At 44.4% G+C, this 26,620-nt stretch overlaps 1 protein-coding gene across 1 annotated transcript in view; it reads left to right on the forward strand.

Annotated features, from left to right (window-relative positions):
- The window catches only part of VPS37B (VPS37B subunit of ESCRT-I), a 48,536-nt gene that overhangs the window by 15,548 nt on the left and 6,368 nt on the right, over nucleotides 1-26,620 (forward strand). The window contains exon 2 of the mRNA XM_082243453.1: nucleotides 26,054-26,225. Coding sequence (XP_082099579.1) covers nucleotides 26,054-26,225 — 172 coding nt within the window. The remainder of the gene's footprint in view (nucleotides 1-26,053; nucleotides 26,226-26,620) is intronic.

Consider the following 26,620-nt stretch of genomic DNA (forward strand, 5'->3'; position numbering starts at 1 on the left):
GCCACCATGCTTCACTGTGGGTATGGTGTTCTTTTGGTGATGTGCAGTGTTGCTTTTTGGTCCAAACATATCTTTTGGAGATATGGCCAAAAAGTTCGACCTTGGTTTCATCAGACCAAAACATTTTCCCACATGCTATTTGGAGACTTCAGATGTGCTATTGCAAAAGTTAGCCGGACTTGGGTGTTTTTCTTCATAAGAAAAGGCTTCCGCTTTGCCACTAACCCCCCCCCCCCCCCCCCAGAACCCAGACATATGAAGAATACCGGAGATTGTTATATGTACCACACAGCCAGTACTTGCCAGATATTCTTGCAGCTCCTTTATTGTTGCTGTAGGCCTCTTGGCAGCCTCCCTGACCAGTTTTCTTCTCGTCTTTTCATCATTTTTGGAGGGATGTCCAGTTCTTGGTAAGGTCACTGTTGTGCCATATTTTCTCCACTTGATGATGACTGTCTTCACTGTGTTCCATGGTATATCTAATGCCTTGGAAATTCTTTTAGACCCTTCTCCTGACTGATACCTTTTTAACAATGAGATTCCTCTGATGGCTTCTTTGGAAGCTCTGCAAACCATGGCTTTTGCTGTAGGATGTGACTAAGAAAATGTCAGGAAAGACCTACTAGAACAGCTGAACTTTTAGAGTTAATCAGAGGCACTTTAAATGATGGCAGGTGTGCACTGACTCCTATTTAACATGACTTTGATTTTTACTCTTCCCTCATCGTCTCCCCCCCCCCCCCAAAAAAAAAAATATATACATATTTTCTGCTTGTTTTTCAATTGAGTTGTGCAGTTTATAGGTCACATTAAAAGGTGGAATAAGTTGTTAAATGATTTATCTTATTTTTTTACATCACAGAAACCTGACATTTATAACGGGTGTGTAGACTTTTTATATCCACCATGTGAGTGATCTACTCTGTAATGGTCACTAAGAGGCTCTACTTCTAGTAGCGGTAGTTTGGCAGTTGAGAACAAATACATTTTTAAAGGGTTTGTGAAAATGTTGCTCGGCAGATATTTCATGGAACACCTATTTAATGCAAGGCATAAATTACAAATATGTTCTGTCTCTGTGAGTGTTCTTCATTTCTTTTCGGGCTTGTTGTGTTTATATAATCACCTAGTGACACATTTTTGTGTTACCAAGTGTCAGGTGTAAGTGATCCTTCTTCAGCTATGACGTTAGACAGGTGAGGCAACCAACTTGATTAACCGGAGTTGATTTCCTGTTTCAAGAAAGATCACATGATCTGCTTGGCTTGCTTTGTCATCTGCTAGCACAGACTTAGGCAACCATTCTGTAATGAGCACTACTTGTAATCCTCCTGGCCATTACTGGAACAGGCTTGTTCCTGTTCTGTGTTTTTAATGACCTTGTGTTACATTGCTTCCTCATTTTACTTTATGGCACGCCATTACCTTTTTGTTCTGTAAAAATGTCTATAGTAATCAACAAGATGAGACTTCATTGTTTCCAGTCTTTCTCAGCGAGGAATGACGTGTCTGTTTTCTACAGCCTAGAGCCACCACACTCTTGCTGTGCACAGAAAGTGAATGTGAACCAGGACCAGTTCCCTTAATTTTGGGCTAAGAAGGCTGAAGATTCATCAGACAGTACTGAGGTTTAGAGAGAGCGAGGCATGAGGATATCTAGAAACCCTACAGCTGGGTACACCTAGATGGAAGTTTTGTCTGGCTCAGTGGCAACCAACCAAATTTTGGATCTGTAGACCGAAGCCTCTCTTTAGATCAGGGACTGCTGGAAAATCTACTTTGATCAGCAGCTTGGAGCAAATTGGCTGCAGCACTGGTAAATGTATTCTGACAATGGAGAGTCCCTGCTGTCACAATGCAACATCCCAGCTAGGGGGGTATCCTGACACCCGTGTACCCAAGTTAGGACTGTAGTTGCTATTGCCCCTTCCCCTGGCTCTCTAGATGTGCTAGAATTTCAACTTCTGTCATCTTCTCCATTCTCTTTTGCTTTACTGGGGTATGTCCTGTCTGTGTAATTCTACAAGTCAAATAATTTGTCTTATTAGCATCTCTCTAATGTCCCTAGAACTGTACTTCCATTATGTACCACTGTCTCTCTGTTCACCTACAATTCCCAGCCTTTTCCAATGGTCCCAGCATGCCTCTTTTGGCTTGGTCTCACATTCAACAGGCTTTGTCCTCCTCTGAAAAACAACCTGCAGTGGAACACTCTTCAGCAGGTGTTTGACAGGTGATGGGGAGGCAATATGACTCCTCATTCTGTTTTTTGGTACAATCCTTTTTATTGCATGCAGGGGCTACACAACAGGGAACAAAGCATATAGGCATGATTTATATCTTGTGCAACCAAACATTTGGGTAATACAAAACCTCAACAGGACGACCTTGCAGTAGGAGCCAAAGGTCTGCATCAGTTGCCTAAGCCAAAGGGCCTGGGGGCATACCAAGAGGAAGCAGAAGGGGTGAAAGGGGCAAGCCTAGAGAAACAAGAGGGGGGAGAAGATTCCTGGGAAGGACAAGATGGGAAGTAGAAGGAAGGGGGAGGTTAGAAGGGTTCTGGCAGGCTTGGTTGGTTAATATCAACATTTTTAAGTAGCCCAGACATGTCGGATGCAGGCTGGGGAGAACCTACAACCACCAAGGGGCCCATACTTTCAGAAATTTGGCATGGGAATCATGTAAAATACTGGACATCTTTTAGTTTATGGGGTCGTCAGATTGCTTTCTACCGCTGGAAACGATATGAAGGTGACTTCCAGGTCCTAGTAATAGCGTATTTGCCAGCAATAAACGGGTACGATGCAAGCTTCTGTTGCTACGAGGAAAGGCGCTGGGCAAGGCCTCTTCACCTACTGTTTTGTCCCCCCCCCCCCCTTTTTGTTTCTCATATGAATTTTTGTTTTTTTGTTTCTTCCTTTTTGAGTCAAAAACTGGTGGTTATTGAAACTATGTACTATTCCCAGATAGTTCAGCTGTTGTAAGTAAAGTACCACCAGATGGAGATACAGGACTATACTGATATCCCTAGATTTTGATACTATTGTATGCCTTTACCGTTCTTGATAGCCTCAGAGCCCATTCACATTAGCGCGACTTATCAGCCTGACAAGTCGCGGTATGTTGTGGTCCATTGAGTAGTACAGGACCCGTTCTAATAGGAGTGACACTTAGAAAAAGGGTCCTGTACTACTTTGGGGCGACCTCGGAGCGACTTGCATAGACTTCCATTATGTGAAGTCTCTGCAAGTCGCGCCGAAGTCGCGGTGCACGCGACTTCACAGGTCGCCCCCCCAAAGTCGCGTCGCCTCAATGTGAATGGGCTCTTAATGTAAAAAAGTTTACTAAATTTGTATTTATTTTGTAAAACTAATAAATAAAATGATTGGAAAAAAAAAAGGCTGCAACCACATGCAATCGCATACATGTGAATCGGTAATGATCAGTGGTGGTACCTCTGGTGAATATGACAGTCAGTTTATTATTTTAAGGTACATGTCTCCAGCCCTGAGCAGCTGCATGCCCTTCTTTAGGTGGGCTACGCCACATGCTTTTACCCTGGGCTTCCCGTGTGAACGAGCCCCATAGTTTTTAATTTTCATGGAGTTTAAGACCTTGCCAATTTCCCTAAATGGGCAATATCTGCCTCTGAGGAGGCTGCAAGCAGGGATGAGCAATTTGTATTGACCATGAATTGCCAGGTAGGCTTCCCCCCCCCCCCCCCCTACATTTAGCCCTGCTGCAGGCAGGCTAACGCCGGTAAACTGACCTTGCCCCCGCTATGTATCGGGGGCTCTGCTTTCCCATCTGCGGGCCCGGGACCAGCATAGCAGGCGCTGCCAGGTAGAGGGGGGAGGAACACATGCGCTCTCCTCCCCCTTCTTGTTCCTGACCCAGATGCAACGTGTGATGTCACTTCTGGTTTACAGTTGTCAGTGTCCCTGAGCATCAAGGCCAGGAATGAATGTAATGCAGTGCAATTTGAATTACATTTAGGGTCTTTTATACCCTGGGTGTCTCAATAAAGAGAACCTGTCACCATAAAATCATCACATGGGGGACTTTTTGTCCCCTATATGAGGAAAAAAAGTTAGTGATTGTAAAGTCGCATGTTTTTAAAAAAACAAACATGTTATACTTGCCTTCTCTGCGTAGTGGTTTTGCACAGAGTGGCCCGTATCCTCCTCTTCTAGGGTCCCTCTTCACAGCTCCTGGCCCTTCCTTCCTGTTAAGTGCCCCCACAGCAAGCAGCTTGCTATGGGGGCACCCAAGCCCAGCTGCAGCTCCGTGTGTCCGATCAGATACGGAGCTGCTGTTCAGCCCCGCCCCCTCCTGATAGGCTAACTGACTTTAATTGACAGCAGCAGGAGCCAATAGTGCTACTGCTGTGTATCAGCCAGTTAGGAGGGAGAGTCCCGGACGGCCGAGGGACTTTTGGGACATCGCTAGGTAGAGAAATTTTTTCCTAGACCTTTGCGATTCTATCTTGTGACATAAATTTAAACTACAACTATTTTATTCTCTAGGGTGCCTGGTTTCAGAAAATGTCATGTTTTCGGGGGTTATGTAGTCTTCAAGCCTAAAATTATTTTTTAAAATCTGTGCAAAAAAAAGCAAAAGCGGCTCTGGCAGCGAAAGGGTTAAGGGGTAAGTTCACCTTCAGGAGCATGTTGTATGTTCTACCCATTTTTAGGGTGGAACGTATGACATGTTCCCCCTCCTGCAGCCCTCTGTGACTCTAGGCAGAAAAAAGCTTGAGCATGCATATGCGGCAGTCCCTGGGGGTATACTTCCACTTCTGCTATAGGTATTCAGTTTTTTTTCTGCCTAGTCAGGTGTAAGGACCTAGTTCCTTGCTGGGATCTCTGGGATTTTTTTTCCTTTTTATTATTTTGTTCAGAAGTCTGCTCTGGTCTCGCCTACGAGCCTGGAATATTTGGGACTGACTCTGGATTTGGCCTCGGCCAGAGTTTTTCTCCCTCTTTTTCAGAAGTTTCAGGAGGCGATTTGGTTTCTGCTGTCCAGCAGACAGTCATCTCTTCAGGACTTGTATGCGGATGCTGGGCCTGATGGTGTCCACCTTCGAGGCGGTTCCACATGAGATCTCTGCAAAAGGAGATTCTGGTGAAGTGGAACAAGGATCCTCAGACTTTGGACAATCTGATCATGTTGAGCCGGAAAACATGGGGGTCCCTGGTTTGGTGGCTTCATTCTCTGGCACTTCAGGGAAAATCCTTTCTTCCTCCTGTACTGGACAGTTGTCACCACGGATGGCAGCCTATCCAGGTGGGGAGGCGTCCTCAGTGCGGATTGTGCTCAAGGGGTCTGGAGGCTACCGTTTGATGTACTGGAGCTCCGAGCGATCAAGCTTAGCCTGGATCATTGGACAGTTCGTCTCCAGGGATGTCCGGTACAGATTCATTTAGACAATGCCACGGCCGTGGCCTATGTCAGTCACCAAGGGGGCATGAGAAGTGTGCTGGCGGATCGGGAAATAGCCGACATTCTAAAGGGGGCAAAACGGTCTGTTCCAACCCCCTGCTGTACACATTCCAGGATTGGAAATTTGGCAGGTGGACTATCTCAGTTGACAGGCGTTGGACCAGGGAGAATGGTCACTTCATCCGGAGGTGTTCAGTCAGTTGTGTCTCCGGTGGGGGACTCCCAAAGTGGACCTGTTGGCCTCTCGCCTCAACAGGAAAGTTCAGAGGTTTGTGGCATTTTCACGGGACCCTCTAGCCGATGCCAAAGATGCCCTAGTGGCTTCCTGGAGTCATTTTCGTCTTGTATACGCCTTTCCTCCTCTCAAGCTTCTGCCGCAACTCCTGCGCAGGATCGAGGCAGAAGGGATTCCAGTCGTTCTAGTGGCTCCATACTGGCCTCGCCGGCCTTGGTATGCCGATCTGGTGCGACTGGTCGCCGATGTTCCTTGGAGACTCCCTCTCAGGGAAGATCTGCTTTCTCAAGGACTGATCTTTCAAAGTCAATTGGCCTCACACTCCTTGGTGCGTACCTTTCTCCAGAGAGTGAGACACTTGGATGAGGCGAAATCTTGCATTGAGGTTCAGACCGAAGAAGATTGATGGTTATTTTGTATTTCTTCTATTTGCTAAAAATTGCTCCAACAGTTTTCTCCTTCTCACCAAACTTCTTGTAGCCCATTCCAGCCTTGTGCAGGGCTACAATCTTGTCTCTGACAGCATCGTGGTTTTTTTTTTTTTTTTCCTGTATTTTTGGTTGATATTCTATCGCTATCATTTAAAATACACCTTTGATAAAGATTCTAGACCCTTCATTTCTTTGTAAGTAGACAAACTTACAAAATCTGCAGAAGACTAAATAATAAATTCTCTCTCTCTCTCTCTCTCTCTCTCTCTCTCTCTCTCTCTCTCTCTCTCTCTCTCTCTCTCTCTCTCTCTCTCTCTCTCTCTCTCTCTCTCTCTCTCTCTCTCTCTCTCTCTCTCTCTCTCTCTCTCTCTCTCTCTCTCTCTCTCTCTCTCTCTCTCTATATATATATATATATATATATATATATATATATATATATATATATATATATATATATATATATATATATATATATTATATATAATAAAAAGGTGGTACATGTGAAGAAGTTGTAACATTTATAAACTTCCTAGTTGCTGAATATGAAAATGTCTGTGCTAGCACATAGGGCAATACCACAGCTTGTGCCCATCCAAGCATGGCTACACTTTGCTTCCTCCTAGAAAGTGCTAAGCCAGGTAAACACATACTGAAAGTAACCGGTTCAGCAGGAACAGGTTTACCGGCTGTTCACCAGAAGCCAGTCTAATGACCTACTTTAGTCGAATGTTCTTGCTGGAAAACCAGCATCCGATCAGCCAATGACCATAATTGCTTATCACTGGGGGGGCGGGGGGATGAGAGTCCCTGCTGTCAGAATACAGTAGCGCTCAGTGACGTGTTTAGGCAGTGATCTGTCAGGTTTTTTCGTTTTAATCCGTTAGTTTGACAAAGAAAAAATGAACGCTTTGGGCCGGCTTTACATGTTTCTAGTGTTGTGCGTTTTGTTAAGACACCCCATTAAAATGGGAAATTGTACACTCAGATTGCATAGTGTATGGCCAGCTTTTTAAAACTACATGGGAGGGAGTGGGTAGAGACATTCAGCTGTCATTGTTTTTGTTTAAACACCTCAATTTCACATTCAGGCCTCATTCACGCCTTGTAGGGAGCGCTTTATTTTATTTATTTTTTGGTGCCCTTTTCTCGTGACGCACATAGGGCAGCCCTTTGATTTCAATGGTTAATTACGCATACATAACAAAAGTAGCATAACAAAGTAGCCCATGGGACATTTTTCTTTGTTGCAGTTTGCATGTTTCTTTACTGTGTGGTTTACCACTTTTTGTTGTGCATGCATTTTTTTTCAAGTGACAATGTGTTTGTTTTGGCCGTAATGTGTGAAGTATATTTTAGGTGTGTAAAGGTGACCATACACTATACAATCTGAGTGTAAAACCTACTTTAGATTTTTAGACCAAAACTATATAATAGGGTTGTCGTCCTAGCTATCCAATCACTCTGTATCCAACCAAGGCAGGCCCTCGCATTGCATAGTTGGTTGATCTAAATGAGATTGTATACTCAGACTGTATAGTGAACTTTACAGACTTCAAGTGAAACACTACTGTTTTTAGTTCTACAGCTCTACTCCACTTGGGCTCCATTCACATTTGGCATTTTTGGGACCTTGGGTAGAATCTGTGATTCTGTCTGCGATCTCAAATTGCAAAATGCACGTTTGGGCGCAATTCATTTTCAATGGCACGTAAAACATAGTGTGGTAATCGTGACAAACCACACCACGTAAAGTGTGTCACCCAAAAGAAGCTCCTGCTCCTTTGGGTGATGAGCTTTGCGAGGTTGCGGTTTGCCATGTGATTTGAATACGGCAAAACTGCACCACGTTTTGGGTGCCATTAAAAGTGAATGGCACCGGATATTGCACTTTGCGATTGCAGTGCAATTTAACATTGTTGGCAGAATTGTATTGATTCTGCCTGAGATCTCTAAACGCCAAAAGTGCATGGAGCATAAGGTTATGTGATAACTTGGCTCCTGTACACCCTGCCAAATGAATGAGCTATACAGGAAGGTGGTAGGGTACAAAACAATTGATCAGCAGGGGAAGACATTGCATTCTGTGAGAATGGTACTCTCATGCAATCATTGTCAGTAAGTACAAAGGTGGGTGGGAGCAATCACCTGGAGGGGGAGAACAGGTGCAGGGTGTTTCAGCTGCTGAAGCATTTCCTTTTTCCACTAACAGAAGCTCAAGAAGTCTGTGTCCTGGGCATTTGTCCCTGCGTGCATACTGCCGTAAACCTTTGTAACACTTGGTATCCTGTTCAGCTGCAGCAGTTGGCAGCCTTTCATAGTTTGACAGGCTGTCATCAGTGGGGTTGGATGATGTACCTCTTCTCACAGACAAGTCCGATCTTGACAGGGGCCCTAAGGGACTCTCAAGTGACAGAATTTTCAACACAAATTCTGGGACAGGCGTTATCTTTAATTTGTAAATTACACTAGTTGATGATCCAAATCTCATTGCATCGTATGTGTATAGATAGTGATATTTTGCATTTTTTTGCTAGCAGCTTTTCACTTGGATCATAAGCGCTGATTCACATTCTTTTGTTTTATATCCTAGATGTGTGGTGGTGTGAACTGCAAAAAAAATGCAGCATGTCGCATTTGTTAAAGAGAGAAATTACTTTGTGACATTTCAATAAAGTTAAAATAAATAAACCATGTGCATGTAACACATGGTTCCACTCTACACAGCTTGCCCCAGCCAATGTGAAAGAGCCTTTAGGGCATGGGTGCTCAACTTATGGAACTACAAGTCCCATGAGGCCTTGCAAGGCTGACTGTAACAAGCATGACTCCCGAAGGCAGAGGTATGATTGGGTTTGTAGTTCCGCAACAGCTGGAGGGCTACAGGTTGAGCTCCCATGCTTTAAAGAAGAAGTAAAGCTTCCTCTGTAACTTGTACCTATAGGTAAGCCTTAGGCTTACCTATAGGTAGTGTAAATGGCTCCTAAACATGTGCTGTTTAGGAGATATTTACTTTGCATGCAGCCAGAGACCTCACTAGCGCATGCGCTGTGAAGGAACGGATGCCTGTGCTCATGCGCTGGAGAGACGACATCGTGGCTCCAGCCAATCTGATGGCCAGGACGGCGCGAACCTGGAAGGAAGACGGGTTAACATGTCAGCGGTGTGCGGGCGCTGCTGTGGGGGCTTCTTTCTAAGGTAAGTATTTCATAATAAGCTAGTATGTGATGCATACTAGCTCATTATGCCTTTGTCTTTCAGGTTTTAATTCATTTTTTTTTTTTTGTTTGGAGGCCTACAGCCTCTTTAAGGTAAATCAGTGAATGTGACATTACCAAACATTCACTGCAAATGTGTTTTCCTGTTGCAAGTGGTCTAAATTAGTGATTGATTCACCTACAGTGAATGTTTTGTGTCACATTCACTTTCTTAAGACTATTGCTCTTGATTTGAAAGTTATAGAAAAAGTTTTTTTTTGTGTACATCAGAAGTGTTCATTGTTGCTGCCTCGTGTAGCCGTTTCTCTACAGTGGATAGTACTTCTAGTTTGGATTTTAGAACGGCCATTTCTTGAGAAAACCTAGTAATGCTGAGGACATTTCTGGAAGCAAAGCTCTTTACTGGTACCACAGCTTGTATGTGGTTTCATTCTGAAGGAGAAATGTAGTATTTAGAGGATTCAAACATGCTTGAGGTTGCCAGTTTTTATCCTTGGTCAGGTCCTAAAATTGTATACCAGAATGCTTCCAAACATTTTGTGGTATGGCATTCCACATTTGGCACTAAAATGATAAAAGGGAAGGGGGCAAAGAGCAAGCATCTGAATCAAATATACTCTTCTTCCATAGGTTGTAGAGGCAAGGTACCCCCCCCCCCCATCTTTAGCCTACTGCTAGTTGTCCTAACCATCACCAGTAGCGATGAAATGTGTTGCACTAGCTGTATTTTATGTGACCACAGAAGTGTACCCCCCTCAAATAAAAAAAATGTAATTTATTTACATTCAGTTACTCAGGGTTGCCATTTTATCCTTGTTTTGAGTCTCCAACTCAAGTCACACTTCTGTAACTTCAGTTGGAGTCTAAACGTTGCTGTCTGTATACTGGGAAAGATGCTTCCCGAATGTGGAGGTTAAATCTGACCCCAGAGGCTGTGTAGCAGTATATTGCAGACAAATGGCTTGTGGTCATTGGTCAGCATGGTCCTATGCCAGCACAGACCAGTGTGAGTCTCTTTTCTCTGCCAGGACATAACTCTCATTGGTTAGTGTGGTCACATGACTGCACTGAACAATACCAGACAAGCTTATTATACTGCTGCTTTTATGTTCTCTGCCCAGTCACAGGTGGGGAGGGACTGGACTGTATTTTGTGGCAGAGCTGTGCAGATCTCAGCAGTGGATGGACAGAAACACAAATCTTTTGGCAGGTTACACACTGCTATACAGTGAGGGGGAAAAATAATTTGATTCCCCTGCTGAGATTTTGTACATTTGCCCACAATTTTAATAGTAATTTTATTTTAACAGTGAGAGACAGAATAACAAAAAAAATCCAGAAAAATGCATTTAAAAAAAAAAAAATTTAATTTAATTTGCATTTTAATGAGTGAAATAAGTATTTGACTCCTTCGCAAAACATGATTTAGTACTTGGTGGAGAAACCCTTGTTGGCAAGCACACAGGTAAAACGTTTTATTGTAGTTGGCCACCAGGTTTGCACACATCTCAGGAGGGATTTTGTCCCACTCCTCTTAGTAATTTGGAGAGTTTTTGAGGCTGACGTTTGGTAACGTGACCCTTCAGCTCCCTTCACATATTTTTTTATTGGATTAGGGTCTGGAGACTGGCTAGACCACTCCAGAACCTTAATGTGCTTCTTCTTGAGCCACTCCTTTGTTGGCCGTGTGTTTTGGGTCATTGTCATGCTGGATTACCTATCCACAACCCATTTTTAATGCCCTGACTGAGGGAAGGAGGTTCTCACCCAAAATATAACGGTACATGACCCCGTTCATTGTCCCTTTGATGTAGTGAAATCGTCCTGTCACCTTAGCAGAAAAACACCCCCCAAAGTATGTTTCCACCGTCATGTTTGGCGGTGTTGATGGTGTTCTTGGGGTCATAGGCAGCAGTGCTCCTCCAAACACGGCGAGTTGAATTGATGCCAAAAGAGCTCTATTTTGGTCTCATCCAACACTTTCACCTAGTTCTCCTCTGAATCATTCAGATGTTCATTAGCAAACTTCAAACAAACCTGTATATTTGCTTTCTTGAGCAGGGGGACCTTATGGGCGCTGCAGGATTTTAGTCCTTCATGGCGTTACCAATTGTTTTCCTGGTGACTATGGTCCCAGCCACCTTGAGAATATTGACAAGATTCTCCCATGTAGTTCAAGGCTTGACTCCTCACCGCTCTCATGATCATTGAAACTCCACGAGGTGAGATCTTGCATGGAGCCCCAGACCGAGGAAGATTGACAGTTATTTTGGGTTTCTTGCATTTGCGAATCGCACCAATTGTCACCCTCTCACCAAACAGATTGGCGATGGTCTTGTAGCCCATTCCAGCCTCGTGTAGGTCTACAATCTTGTCCCTGACATGCTTGGACAGCTCTTTGGTCTTGGCCATGAAGAGATTGGAATCTGATTGCTTCTGTAGACTGGTGTCTTTTATACAGGTAAGAAGCTGAGATTAGGAGCACTCCCTGATCTTAGCTCATTACCTGTGTAGAAGACACCTGGGAGCCAGAAATCTTACCGATTTTGAAATGGGATCAAATACTTATTTCACTCATTAAGATGCAAATAATTTATAACTTTTTTGAAATGCGTTTTTCTGGATTTTCTTTGTTCTGTTTCTCTCTACTCTTTCTACCATTAAAATTATAGAATGCTATTTTTTTTTGTCAGTGGGCAAACATAAAAAATCAGCAGGGGATCAAATACTTTTTCCCCTTACTGTATGTATTTCTCTGGTTGCCTGGAGTTGAGCTTTAAAAGATCAGAGCTGCAAGGCATTGCTAGTGTGAAGTATACAGGAAGCCACACACTACAGGGTTTCCCCTATAGTACAGAATCAAAACCTTGATTCATGTAAAATTGTAGCAGACACAATGGTATCAAACGCATAATGAAAACTGTTCTACTAGATGATGTGAAAGAAGTTTGTTTGAGATCTTTGCAAATTTTATAAAAATGAAGGAAAAATCGCATGTACATAAGTATTCACAGCCTTTGCTCAATACTTTGGTGAAGCACCTTTGGCACCAGTTACAGTCTCAGGTTTTTTTGCGTGTGATGCCACAAGCTTGGCACACCTATTTTTGGGCAGTTTCTCCCATTCTTCTTTGCAGGACCCCTCTTAAGTTCCATCAGCTTGGATGGGGAGCGTTGGTGCACAGCCATTTTCAGATCTCTCCAGTGAATGTTCAGTCTGGTTCAAGTCTAGGCCCAGGCTAGGCCACTAAAGGAAATTCAGAGTTGTCCCGCAGTTACTCCTTTGTTGGCTGTGTACTTAGGGTCATTGTCCTGTTGGAAGATGAACCTTCTCCCCGGTCTGAGGTCCAGAGCGCTCTGGAGCAGGTTTTCATCAAGAATGTCTCTGTACATTGCTTCAATAATCTTTCCCTCGATCCTGACTAGTCTCCCAGTTCATGCCACTGAAAAACTTCCCCATAGCATATTGCTGCCACCACCATGCTTCGCTGTAGGAATGGTATTGGCCAGGTGATGAGCGGTGCCTGGTTTCCTCCAGACATGACGCTTGCCATTCAGGCCAAAGAGGTCAATCTTTGTTTCATCAGACCAGAGAGTTTTTTTTCTCATGGTCTGAGTCCTTCAGGGGCCTTTTGGCAAACTCCATGTGGCCTGTCATGTGCCTTTTACTGAGGAGTGCTTTCTGTCTGGCCACTCTACCATACAGAGATCTGAGGAAGGAAGCTTGCCTCCCGAACCACGTCAGCTGTCCAATCACAGGGGTGTGTTGTCCTCGACACTGGAGTTGCAATTGATATGCATATTATCCTTTTCTGTTTGAGTGTGTTTTTGGCTTTTGTAAATAAACATTTTAAAGGTGCCTAAAGTAATGCACTAGGCGTTTGCGCCATCCTTTCTTTATGTTTTTAGTGATTTGGAGTTTCCACACTCGGAGAGCAGCATCGCTAACAATACCATCTTAACTCTACCATGCAGGCCTGATTGGTGGAGTGCTGCAGAGATGGTGGTTCTTCTGGAAGGTTGTCCTATCTCAACCGAGCAAGGCTGGAGCTCTGTCAGAGTGACCATCGGGTTCTTGGTCATCTCCCTAACTAAGGCCTTCTCCCCCAATCACTCAGTTTAGCCTGGCGGCCATGCTTTAGGCAGAGTCCCGTTGGTTCTAAACTTCTTCCATTTACAGATGATGGAGGCCACTTTGCTCATTGGGACCTCAATGCTGCAGAATTTTTTTTTCTCTACCCTTGATACAATTGGTCTGTGAGGTCTGCGCCTTGATACAATTTGGTCTGTGAGGTCTACTGACAATTCGTTGGACTTTCATCGATTGGTTTGTGCTCTGACGTGCACTGTTAACTATCGGACCTTTATATAGATAGGTGTGTGCCTTTTTTAAATCCTGTCCAATCAACTGAATTGACCACAGGTGGACCCCAATCAAGTTGAGGAAACATCTCAAGGATGATCAGTGGAAACAGGATGCACCTGAGCTCAATTTTGAGTGTCATGGCAAAGGCTGTAAATACTTATGTACATGTGATTTTTTTTTTTTTTGCAAAGATTTAAAACAAACATAACAAAATGTGGAGAAAGTGAAGCGCTGTGAATACTTTCTGGATGCACTGTGACTGTGTGTGCTAACGCTTTATGGAGACATTGGGGGGGGGGGAAAGGTGTTGGTTTCCAGTTGGTTTAAGGGCCAATTCACATCACATGCAGTCCAGTGTGTTTTTTCTTTTTCTCTTGCGTCCTCTGACAGTCGCCGCCCACTCATACAGTCTTCACCATTGGGTATTGACCTCTTATCCATAGGAGCAAGCTAGGCATAAGACTTGCTAGAAACAAAGCAATTTGCATAGACCCACCTGTAGGGGGCTGTCCCTCTGGTCCAATACCCCCCTGCTATCAGCATTCCCTACTCAGTTTGCCTTCTGCCTAGTTAGGAGTAAGATAGGCTATCCCTGTGCTGGGGCTACGGTCTCAGCCTTCCTTCTGTTTTTTATTACTTTATTTTATACAAACGTGTTTTCTTGCACTACTAGCTTATTATTTGTTCCTGCGCTAGTTAGTCGGATCTTCGGAAGACGACGGCGTTTGCGGAGCTGGGAGTCGACTGACCGTCCTGGTGTCCCAGGACAGAGAACCTTATAGAATCCCAGCCCGCCATCGAGTGTTTAGCAGGCTATGTGTACGCCCTGGCCTCGCAAACTACCTGTCCCTCACCTCAGGGACTAAAGCCTGTGAGGTGGCCACCTCGCTTGGACTTCTCAACCGCGGTTCCGTACGTTGTTTGGCAGACGGCACCCCCACCACTTTTTGGGGGTGAGAATAAAAGTAAAATGTATTCAAAAACACATGAAAGGTAAGTTATATGTTTTCCAATGGCATAGTTCACACCAGTGTGGTCAGTCCCAGGGTGTACTGAAACACAAAAAGAAAAAGCATCTGGAATGCACCCGAAACGCATTAAAAATGTGCATGCAGAAACGCATCCGGAACGGATCTGGAGTGCGATTCTGTGGTGTGAATCACGAGCAAGTAGAAGCAGTCTTCTGTACTATTTATTTTTCAGGATAGTGAAAGGCAACTGAAGCACCTGGAGATATCAGTGCACACACGGGGATAACAAACTCCATGCAGACAGTATTGAAATGGAAATAGAAGCCATGATCCCAGTGATACAAATGTATACCCTTGCCTGCATGATTTCTGCTTTTCTTGATCCCATTACTGTGCTGTATCAGTTCATCTGGTCTTTTCATGCTGTGCGTTCAAGCAAATATTCCATTATTTCACAGATCTAAGATATAAAGGTTCAGAGATCAGATCATGGTAGCAGCTCGGAAAAAGTGATTACTGTGCTATTGGTTATGATCATAGGTTGTAGTGTATCATGCAACTGCTTACACTGGACTTTTTATCACCCTACTGGGAAAAGAAAAAATATAAATGCCAACTAAGGCTAGATAAAACCAGAAATCAGATTTGTTTTGGGCAAAAGTCCTTTTTGCTGCAGTGTTAATCATGGGGAGAAGGTGAGGAGTTGTAGAAATGTGACTCATGTCATAAAATGATTACCTGCATAGTAGACACAGTTGTCATGGGTATGTTTCGATGGAAATCCTGATGTTCTGACGTTGAATACCACTCCTCAAGGTCTTCGATCAGTTCATGTTTTCAGGGTCATGGTTGAAAAGTGAAGTGTTCTAGATAAGAGGATAAAAAGTGAAGGGAAATCTTTCCAATGGAATTGGACAAAAATACTACCTAGACATAAACTGCTTCCCACTCCATTCCAGAAATAAAAAATGTTTTGGCTGGAGTTGGGCTTTAAACCCGCCTTTTATGTTCTGTGTGATTTGAGGAAAAGTGAACTTCCAGCTAGCTCAATGGTGGTAACATGAATAGCAGCTGGGACAGAGCGCTAAAAAGAAAAATGCCAAGTGGATATTGTATGAGATAAGTAATGATTTTTGTCTATGCTGACCTTGTTCCCCCATCCATGTAAACTTTGTGAATGGAGGACTCTACAATGCCAACTATTCACAAAGCTGCAACACCTACAGCTGACTGAATACCTGAATAGTGACTGCATCTGATTGGAGAATTGTTCCACTTAGCTCAACTGATTTAAATCTACATTTCTCTATCGTTCATTGACAGACGCAGCTCCATATTCTTCTTAACCATTGGGTTAGAAACATACATAGAAACATAGAATGTGTCGGCAGATAAGAACCATTTGGCCCATCTAGTCTGCCCAATATATCTGAATCCTATGAATAGTCCCTGGCCCTATCTTATATGAAGGATAGCCTTATGCCTATCCCATGCATGCTTAAACTCCTTCACTGTATTTGCAGCTACCACTTCTGCAGGAAGGTTATTCCATGCATCCACTACTCTCTCAGTAAAGTAATACTTCCTCATATTACTATTAAACCTTTGCCCCTCTAATTTAAAACTGTGTCCTCTTGTGGTAGTTTTTCTTCTTTTAAATATGCTCTCCTCCTTTACCGAGTTGATTCCCTTTATGTATTTAAAAGTTTCTATCATATCCCCTCTGTCTCTTCTTTCTTCCAAGCTATACATGTTAAGGTCCTTTAACCTTTCCTGGTAAGTTTTTTCCTGCAATCCATGTACTAGTTTAGTAGCTCTTCTCTGAACTCTCTCTAGAGTATCTATATCCTTCTGGAGATATGGCCTCCAGTACTGTGCACAATACTCCAAGTGAGGTCTCACCAGTGTTCTGTACAGCGGCATAAGCACTTCTCTCTTTCTACTGCTTATACCTCTCCCTATACATCCAAGCATTCTGCTGGCATTTCGTGCTGCTCTAGTACATTGTCCTCCCACCTTTTAAGTCTTCTGAAATAATTACTCCTAAATCCCTTTCCTCAGATACTGAGGTCAGGACTGTGTCAAATATTCTATATTCTGCCCTTGGGTTTTTACGCCCCAGGTGCATCATCTTGCACTTATCCACATTATATCAGTTGCCAGAGTTCTGACCATTCTTCTAGTTTTCCTAAATCCTTTCCCATTTGTCGTTTCCCTCCAGGAACATCAACCCTGTTACATATCTTTGTGTCATCAGCAAAAAGACAAACCTTACCATCGAGGCCTTTTGCAATATCACTTATGAAGATATTAAACAAAATTGGTCCCAGTACAGATCCCTGAGGTACCCCACTGGTAACATGACCTTGTTCTGAATGTTCTCCATTGACTACAACCCTCTGTTGTCTGTCACTCAGCCACTGCCTAATCCACTCAACAATATGGGAGTCCATGCTCAATGACTGCAGTTTATTGAGAAGTCTTCTATGTGGGACAGTGTCAAAAGCCTTACTAAAATCTAGATATGCAATGTCTACTGCACCTCCACCGTCTATTATTTTAGTCACCCAGTCAAAAAAATCTATAAGATTTGTTTGACATGATCTCCCTGAAGTAAACCCATGTTGTTTTTCATCTTGCAATCCATGGGATTTAAGATGTTCCACAATCCTATCCTTTAATAGGGTTTCCATTAATTTGCCTACTATTGATGTCAGACTCACTGGTCTATAGTTACTCGATTCCTCCCTACTACCTTTCTTGTGAATGGGCACGACATTTGCCAATTTCCAATCTTCTAGGACGACTCCTGTTACTAATGATTGGTTAAATAAATCTGTTAATGGTTTTGCCAGCTCACCACTAAGCTCTTTTAATAATTTTGGGTGTATCTCATCAGGACCCTGTGACTTATTTGTCTTCACTTTAGACAGCAATCTTAGAATGTCTTCCTCTGTAAAGACACATGCATCAAACGATTCATTAGTCATCCTTTCAAGTGGAGGTCCTTCTCCTTCTTTATCTTCTGTAAAAACTGAACAGAAGTATTCATTAAGGCAGTCGGCTAGCCCTTTATTCTCTTCTACAAACCTTCCGTCCTTTGTTTTTAATTTAGTTATTCCTTGTTTTAATTTCCTTTTTTCATTTATATATCTGAAGAATGTCTTATCCCCCTTTTTCATAGACTGAACACAATCAACAGCCTGACTGGGTTTTGGACTGGATCTCCTAGATCCTTAAATTCTCCAAGTCCAGCAAGCGAGCGTGTGCAGGTTATAGGCCCACGCTAGGCCTTGCCACGACAGAGCCGCAATGGACAGGGGCTGGCCCACGAGTGAGACACCTCGCCGGGACGCACACAATCTGGTTTGGTCTGAGTCGCAGCGTGCACCTTGGCCGTCAGCACCCCTACCCAGAGTGGAGAGGTAGTCTGTCCGGAGTGGCGCCCAGCCGATTGTTGTTGGTATGGTGAGTGGTTCTCGCCCATAGCTCTTGCGGTCTCTCCGGGTGGATGTGGGCCCCTCCTTGACCACCCTTCCCTCATTCCCCCACCCCCTCGGGGTGGACATATGGACTGCCTTAAACGGGGGGTGTCGTGGGGGTACTCCTGCCTGCGTGTCTGCATCATGGCGGGCCCCCTCTTCCCATTTTATAGGGGGCTATGTCCTTTTGTCATTTATGGTGGGCGACCCTTAGGTCTAATGGGGGTCTTTTTGTGGAACTTTAGCCGGTGTCTCCTTGCCGGACTTTGGTCGGCGACCTCCCCTGCTTGTTGTGTTCCCAGGGTGAGCTTAGCATATAGCTACTCTACTGGGTCTGCGTCCACGCACTTCGGGTGCTCTGCAGTGAGGATGATTCCCTTTTTTTTCCCAGGGTGCTGGTAGATGCATTGATTGTATTGGTGCAGAAGATTTTTAACATGGGGGGGGGGGTGCTGTGGAAAGCCAGGTATTGAGGGATAGGGTAAAAAGAAAAAAACAACTGCGCTAATCCTACCAAGATGTATGTAAGCAGCGACTTCAAGTGTGACTAACACCCCAAAGACTTGTGGAATATCCATATGAATGGGAGGCTTACCAGAAACCAAATAAACGCGTGCCAAATAAAAACACAAATCCTGACGTTTTCACCAAGGACACTCCGCAAAGGATCTCGTGGTCCGGACCAATGCCCCTCGATGGTGTAGTTATATGCGGGATAAAAGTGAAAACGCCATAGCGTAAAACTAAACAATAATAGTGGGGTAATAAAAAATATATGAAAAATGTGATTGGCACTATCTCAAGATGTGAATCACCACAGTGCCAAAAATGAAAAAAGTGAAAGAATGAAAAACCTCCACCAACAAATCCAACGGGTACTCCTTACCAGAAGTGGAAATGAAAGAAGCGAAAACTGTTATGATGTGAGCGAACCCCTCCACCGACAGGACTGCGGCTTACCAGATAGCTACATCCAAAATGCCCATAGGGAATACCAAGATCCCAACTTGCTGTGACTGCAACACCAAATGTCCTAAACAACCTTACCAGATGATGATAGGTGACAAGCAGATGGTAAATAGCTGGCATATGCCGGAATGGGAGACCCTTATGGCTGCGGTGGCTCAGGATGCGGTATAGATTCAAACATGAAATAAAAGAGGGGCGCCTATAACGTAAAATCCCACAATTTATTGTAAACAAAAAAAGAATCACACTTACAATGTAGACGAGAGATAACAGCAAGGCAGAGGAATACAGCCGCCGGATGGCTTCGCTCGCCCGTACTCCTAGACGCCAGTGAGGGTGACGTCAGCATGCCGTGAACTGACGCGTTTCGTCAGAGATGACGTTATCGAATTGAGGGATAGGGGTCTTTATGACTCATTGATTCCTACACTGTTGAAGGCTAGAAAATCTACCTCCTGGAAGATTTATCATCGTACGTGGAAATCGTATATCTCATAGTGTTTGATTAAGGTGCTTCCACTCTCCTTTTCAGTGGCTAGGATATTGGCTTTCCTCCAAAGAGGGATTGTCTGTTTTTAAGGCAGACCCAATCAAACCACCCATTGTTGTCTATGGGGGCAGCGTATGTCAGCGGACGTGAGTCCACTGTCACTCGCCAGCATCCGATCTGGTCCACTAAAAACAGATGGATAGGGATACATTTGCCACCCATCCGGCAGATTGGATGGAAACTAACCAACCCGTAGAGAACAGCAGGCTGTGCCCCTGTCAGCTTTGCATAGTGGAGCAGACACAGACCTGTAATCCACCTGCTCAGCGAGGATCAGCAGAGAGATCCCTCGCTAGGCAGGTGGATCTGTTTGGATGGATTCCGGCCTGTGTGAAAGGGGCCTAACTACAAAGTTTGAGGGTTTGTTTGTACTTGCTTAGCTGGATGCAGCATTGGTTCAATGATGCATCTGTCCCCTGCTGAGTCTGAAAACTAAGCAATCAAACGCTGCCAATTGCTCGGTTCTCACAGCTCTCTGAGCAGAGAGCTGTTGACTGTCAGTCACCGCTCTCTACTCTGCCCCCTCCCGCATTGCAGTCATTGGGCAGCTGGGCTGTGGAGGGGGTGGGATCGGACAACTCAGGCTCTCAGAGTGGCTCACTGATAGGCTCAACTAGGTGGCGGTCCAGGCTTTTGGGTGAAACCCGACCATGTGGTCGTGATCTTACCCGAGCCTGGACTGGCTCTGTGGCGTCAGCAGACTTCATCCTGCTGTCTACTGAAAACTAGTCATGGGAGTGCAGAACAAACTGCACTCCTAGGATCCACAGGAGAACTTCTCTAATAAAACCCACACATGTACCATCAGAATGTCACAGAAGCCTAATGGGATGCAGATATATTTTAGTATCCTGTTTGCAGCTGTTGTGGGGTGAATCTTTTCTATGATGCACCTACATAGGAAGCAGCTGTTTTATCTACAGGAAGCATGTTGTAATGTTGATTTTCAGATGGCCTTATCATTTTCTGTGTTCCTTTTTTACAGGGTTTATATAGTGCCAACCATTTTCACATTGCTTTACAAAGTGGAGGGAGACAGTACAGTTACAATACAACTAAATGCAAGAGGAATGAGGGCTCTGATCATTCGATTATTGTAAACCACTATGATGTATTTGGTGCTCATTAAAATACAGAGTTTATATAGCGTCAGCAGTTTGTGATATATAGAGACTGTAGTGTTGCAATACAATTCAATTCAAGGCAAGCCAAACTGTGTTGTCTGTAGCAACCAATCTGATATCCAGTCTCACCGTCTAACCTGCAAACAAAAGAACCATGGTCTTGGAATATTGTTCCTATGGGAAATGGAGCCTCTCTCTTCCAGTCGGTATAATCTGACCCAGCAGTGAGGGGGGAGAAACACCAGGCTGCTGGCAAGATAACACTGAGCTCGCAATTCATCTGACAGTGTTACAAAGGAGCTCAAGGGGAATTTCTAGCAAGAACCTGGGAACTCTTTATTATAAACTAATTATATTGTTCGCACCCAATTTCTAATGAACGCATCTACCAAGTGTCCTGATTAGGAAGTCGAGCCATCTACCATCTCATGGTAGATCTTCAAATATATAGAAGTGTTCTTAAAGTTATGTAGATGGCGTTGATCAAACTTTCTATCTTTTTTTTTTTGCATAGTGGAAAAGCCTTTTAGGAAACCTGTTTTTGAGGCTGCCATGTTGACGTCTCCTCTTGAAAATGCTTCCGTGTTTTTCATGGTAATACAATGGCTTTAACACTTTAGGCTCCAAACATGGAACTCATATACAGATCAAGAATCCTGGCTTTCTTGATCTGCATGCAAATACTGGGTCAGTGTCGCTGAAAGGTCTGAATTCAGACAGCCATGTAAGCAGTATTTTCAGAACAAGATCAGGTATGGTACATATTTCTCTCCAGTGTCCTTAAAGTGGTTGTTAAGACACTGTGATAACTTCATACAATCCTCTGGTGCCCCAGTGTGTGTGCTTTATAAAAAAAATATGCCGCTATATACCTTATTTCAGAGCGCCGCTCACGTGACGCTGACGTCCGTCTAGAGGAGAGTAGGAGAGAGGCGATTCACCGGTCAAGTGAGCGCAGAGTGGTGCTCCGAAATAAGGTAGAGTACTGCATTTTTTTTCTTAAGCCACACACATCTATTGTTATTAACAGAGAGGATTGTATGAAACGACAAAAGTAATCTTAGTAGCATGAGGGGAGGGGCGGGCACTGGTTCGCGTTGACAGGAAGGGGAGGGGAAGAGGAGGACAGAGGAGAGCTGTGGATGATGGAGGCATGTAAACTGACCAGTGTCAGGGCTCTGTAGCCATGATAAACCGTGGTCAGCTTAGAGGGGGGACGGTATAGCCAGGCAGGATCAGCCAGGTATTTTAGGTAATAGAAAGGGCCAAATTACACAGCAAAAGCACTGCGCTGTTGTTCATGCTTTAAAGGAACATGTTCCATTTTTTTTGGGGGGGGGGGTAATGCTTTAAAAGCCGCCTAAAGACGAAGCGATTTTCACCACAGGCTGCAGGAAAGCAAATTACTTGGTTTCCCTCATCAACAGTGTCAACAGGGGAATCCCTGCCACAGAGCTATTGTGTTCTCTCGGTGGGGCTGGGAAAACACAGTGAATATAGTTAGCAGCTATAAAAGCCACTAGCAATAGTCACATGTAAATTCAGCAGGGTTTTTGTGCCCAAGACCATCAACTTTGGTACATTCAGCCTGCCCATTTATAGTTGGAATCTTGGACAGTTCCTGCTAAACGGGCTGAGATTGGAACAGTCTATGGCCGGCTTTAGACCGCTCTTAAGGTGAAATTATAACTGGCCTTTGCAGTAAGGCGCACATGGAAGGTAGACGCATGTCAAACAACAAAGAAAAAATTTCCAGCTCCTTTGCCAGCCAGCCTGCAACAAACCGAATTGTCTTGTCTAACAGTTCACGTTAAAACCAGGGGTTTAGTTTGCACACATTTGCAAATATATGTGCAAGCTGCAGCGGCCATGACACCCCCGTGTTATCTGCAGTCCAGACTATAAATTTAAATTGTTCTCTTCATGTTTACCCTTTTACACATAGACTTTTAGGAACCCTTTTACACTGAACCACTTCGATTTCCCTGCAGCGTGGAAGCAGTGCAGTGTATCTACGGTATTCATGTGGGCTAACTGCACTTTCCCATAGGCTTTTATTATGTTCTGTGGTTTTGGTGTGCTTTCTGGAAGTGCACCAAAACCTCGGGACATGATTGAAGTCTACAGGAAAGTGCAGCTAGCCCGTACGAAGAACGCCAGTACACTCAGCCAATCAGTGCAGTGAAGCCACTGCACTGACACCCCTGTCCTAGATAATAGCTGCATTTGGGGATATTCCCCCCTCCCCCCCCCCCCTTTATTTCCACTATCAATCCTGCCAGGAACACATTTCCTGCCCTAGTTTGACAACCATACTGTATCTGTAGTCAACAGAGATAGCTGGGAACAATGCAGAGGAAGGGGGTATAGGAAGGTAGCTCACAAGACTTCTGGCTAGAACGTCTTTTTTTTTTTTTTTTATTTTTTTTTTTAACTCCGTTAAATCAGTCTTTATATGCAGTAAACAGTAAAGCATACTTGTTATGCTCACTGTAGAACCTAAGGGGTTAATCCTCCGCTTTGTGTAAAAAGGCTGTTTAATCCAGTCTTCTCTGATCCTCCCCTTCCTCCACTGTCCCCAATCCATCTGCTGATAGAACAGAGCCTTGAGGGCACTCTGCACATGCTCAGTTTGTTGTGTATTGCTAGAGAGTTCTTGTGTTTTTTTTTTTTTTTTTGGGAGAGTGCATGTGATCAGCACAGGGCCTATTAGCACTGTCCAGACAGAGGGTCACGGCTCCTGCAGCCTCATAGGACAGTCAGAGAAGAATGAAAACTCCTCATACAAGCTGATAGAAGTCACAAGACCGCTATATATACTGCTGAGAAAAGGTTTAGCAGTTTATACACTGCTCAAAATATTGAAACCATTTTTAATCAGAGTATAGCATCAAGTCAAATTAAAATCCTGCGATATTGATGTGGTCAGGTAAGTAGCAGAGGAGGTTGTTAATCAGTTTCGGCTGCTTTAGTGTTATTGAAATTAACAGGTGCACTAGATGGGCAACAACAAGAGGACCTCCAAAACAAAGGAATGGTTTTACAGGTGGAGGCCATGGACATCTTTTCTGACTGTTTTTCACTAGTTTTGCATTTCGCGAGGGTCAGTGTCACTACTGGTAGCATTTGGCAATAAATGGACCCTTTAGAGGTTGCACAGGCAGTCCAACTCCTCCAGGATGGCACATTGATAAGTGCCATTGCCAGAAGGTTCTCAAGAGCATGGAGGAGATTCCAGGGGGCAGGCAGTTACTCTAGGAGAGCTAGACGGGGCAGCAGAAGGTTCTTAACTCATCAGCAGGACTGGTGTCTACTCCTTTGTGCAAGGAGGAGCAGGCTGAGCACTGCCACAGCCCTACTAAAGGACTTCCAGCAGGCCATTGGTATGAATGTCTCTGACCAAACAGACATCATGAGGGTTGCCTGAGGGCCCGACATCCTCTACGGGGCCCTGTGCTCACTGCCTGGCACTGTGGAGCTCGATTGGCATTTGCCATTGAACTCCAGAATTGGTAGGTCTGCCACTGGTGGCCTGTGCTTTTCACAGATGAGAACAGGTTTACCCTGAGTACATGTGACAGACCTGAAAGGGTCTGGAGAAGCTGTGGAGAACGCTACACTACCTGTAATTTTGGTGGTGGGTCAGTGATGGTCTGGGGAGATTAATCCATTAAGGGACGCACAGACCTCTACAGGCTACACAATGGCAGACTGACTGCCATTAGTTATCGGGTTGAAATTATTGGACCCATTGTCAGGCCCTACGCTGGTGCAGTGGGTCCTGTGTTCTTCCTGGAGCACGACAATGCCCGGCATCATGTGGCGAGAGTATGCTGACAGTTCCTGGAGGTTGAAGGAATTGATACCCTTGATAGGCCCCCACGCTCGTCTGACCTAAATCCAATAAGAACACCTCTAGGACATTGTGTTGATCCATCCAATGCCACCAGGTTGCACCTCAGTCTGTTTATTAGCTCAGTGATGCCCTGGTCCAGATCTGGGAGGAAATACCCCAGAACACCATCCGTCGTCTCATTAGGAACATGCCCTAACATTGTCAGACATGCATACAAGCACATGGGGGGCCATACAAATTGCGTACCGATTTGGGTTGGTGCAATGAAATTTCTGCAAAATTGACTAGCCTGCTGCATCCTTTTTTTAACTTTGATTTTTGGGATTTCTTTGAATTCAGCCCTCTGTAGGCTGATTTTTCATTTCCAGCAAACGATGAGATATCCTTTCCTTCCCAATACATTACCCAGTCCATATCAGTATAGATATCCAGCATGATATTTTTCCCAATTGAGATCTGATGTGTTTTCAAAGTGTTCCTTTATTTTTTTTTCAGCAGTGTATTTACTAAAATTATTGCATTTCCATGTACTGTGGGAGACCAGATATAGTGAATGTAAGGTCCTGGGTTTAGTAACACTTTAACAGACTACGACGGAGCAAATTGGACATTTGATAGTTTACATACTTTATATATTGGAAAGAATGATTGGAATTCCAATCGGCAATGATCTATTGTTTGACTACTGTAGGTGAATGATAGTTTGCTTTTTGAAGGCAGGAACAGAAACTGGTTGATGTAATGGGACAGTGGGTGAATCATGGAGCGGGTGATTCTGTAGTGTAATGATGGGTTTGCCAAACAATCACGTGGCCCATGCAGAGTCATCTATTTATGTCATTGAAGGATCCTGCTGTCTTGTGCCATGTGTATTACGTCTGTTTCTGAGAGCCCTATAAAAGCCAATTTTGTGGCAGCTATCGAACTACAGTCACTTGTATGACCGAATGTACCAAGAGTGGCTAGTAAAGCTGTGGACTTTGTAGCCAGGTCATGGCCACCCAGGCTCTACAGATTTGCTGGGATTGATATGATGTAGCTCTTTTCTGCTGCTAGCACAACCTGCTCCCTCCCCGCTGTCTGCTGCTCCCTCCCCGCTGTCTGCTGCTCCCTCCCCGCTGTCTGCTGCTCCCTCCCCGCTGTCTGCTGCTCCCTCCCCGCTGTCTGCTGCTCCCTCCCCGCTGTCTGCTGCTCCCTCCCCGCTGTCTGCTGCTCCCTCTGGGACTACTGGCTTTTATTTAGAGTACATGTTCCATATATAGATACATTCATTGATGGTAACCTGGATTAGGAAGGGCAGTAAAACTGATTTGAGGGATTTTAGGGAATGGGGAAAGCTTCCTTTCTGTGAATTTCCCAGCCTGTGTGTAAAGGGTTCCTCACTGATGATGGTGTGTGTTCCCTGTTTTGTAGGCTCAGAGTCTTCAGCTCAGTAAAGAGATGACACTTGCTGGCAACCGGAGCTTGGCAGAAGCAAACCTGCTTTACCAGCCTAGGCTGGACAGCCTAAAAGCCACTGTGACCCAGAAATACCAGGAGCTGCAGACTGTCATGGAATCCAATCAGCTAAAGAAGACAAAGCTGGGTAAGTTATTGTGTTTGGAAAGACACTGGTGCTGAAATTTTCTTGAATTTGTCTTTGTTGCTTATAGGCTTTGTTCACACCTAAGGGTGCGGGAATTGCAGTGATACCCGTAGTGAAAACGAGCAGGGCTGCCATTCATTTTGAATGGCACCCCCACACATTTAAAATTGCAATGCGGGTGCAGGAACCGCAGGGAAATTGCATGGTCAAAATTGCCTTTTTCTACGGGTAACACAAGCACGGCAGCTCATTGACTAGACTGCCATGCCTGCTCAAACTCTGCCCACAAATGCATAGATGTGAACCTAGGGTTTTAGCTTGCTTTGATACCTTTATGTTAATAATAATAAAAAGATTTCTCCTCTCAATGGGATTTTTTGGGCAACGAATGAAGA

The sequence above is a fragment of the Pelophylax lessonae genome (genome assembly GCF_965119305.1).
Source record: "Pelophylax lessonae genome assembly, chromosome: 1".
Classification (NCBI taxonomy): domain Eukaryota; kingdom Metazoa; phylum Chordata; class Amphibia; order Anura; family Ranidae; genus Pelophylax; species Pelophylax lessonae.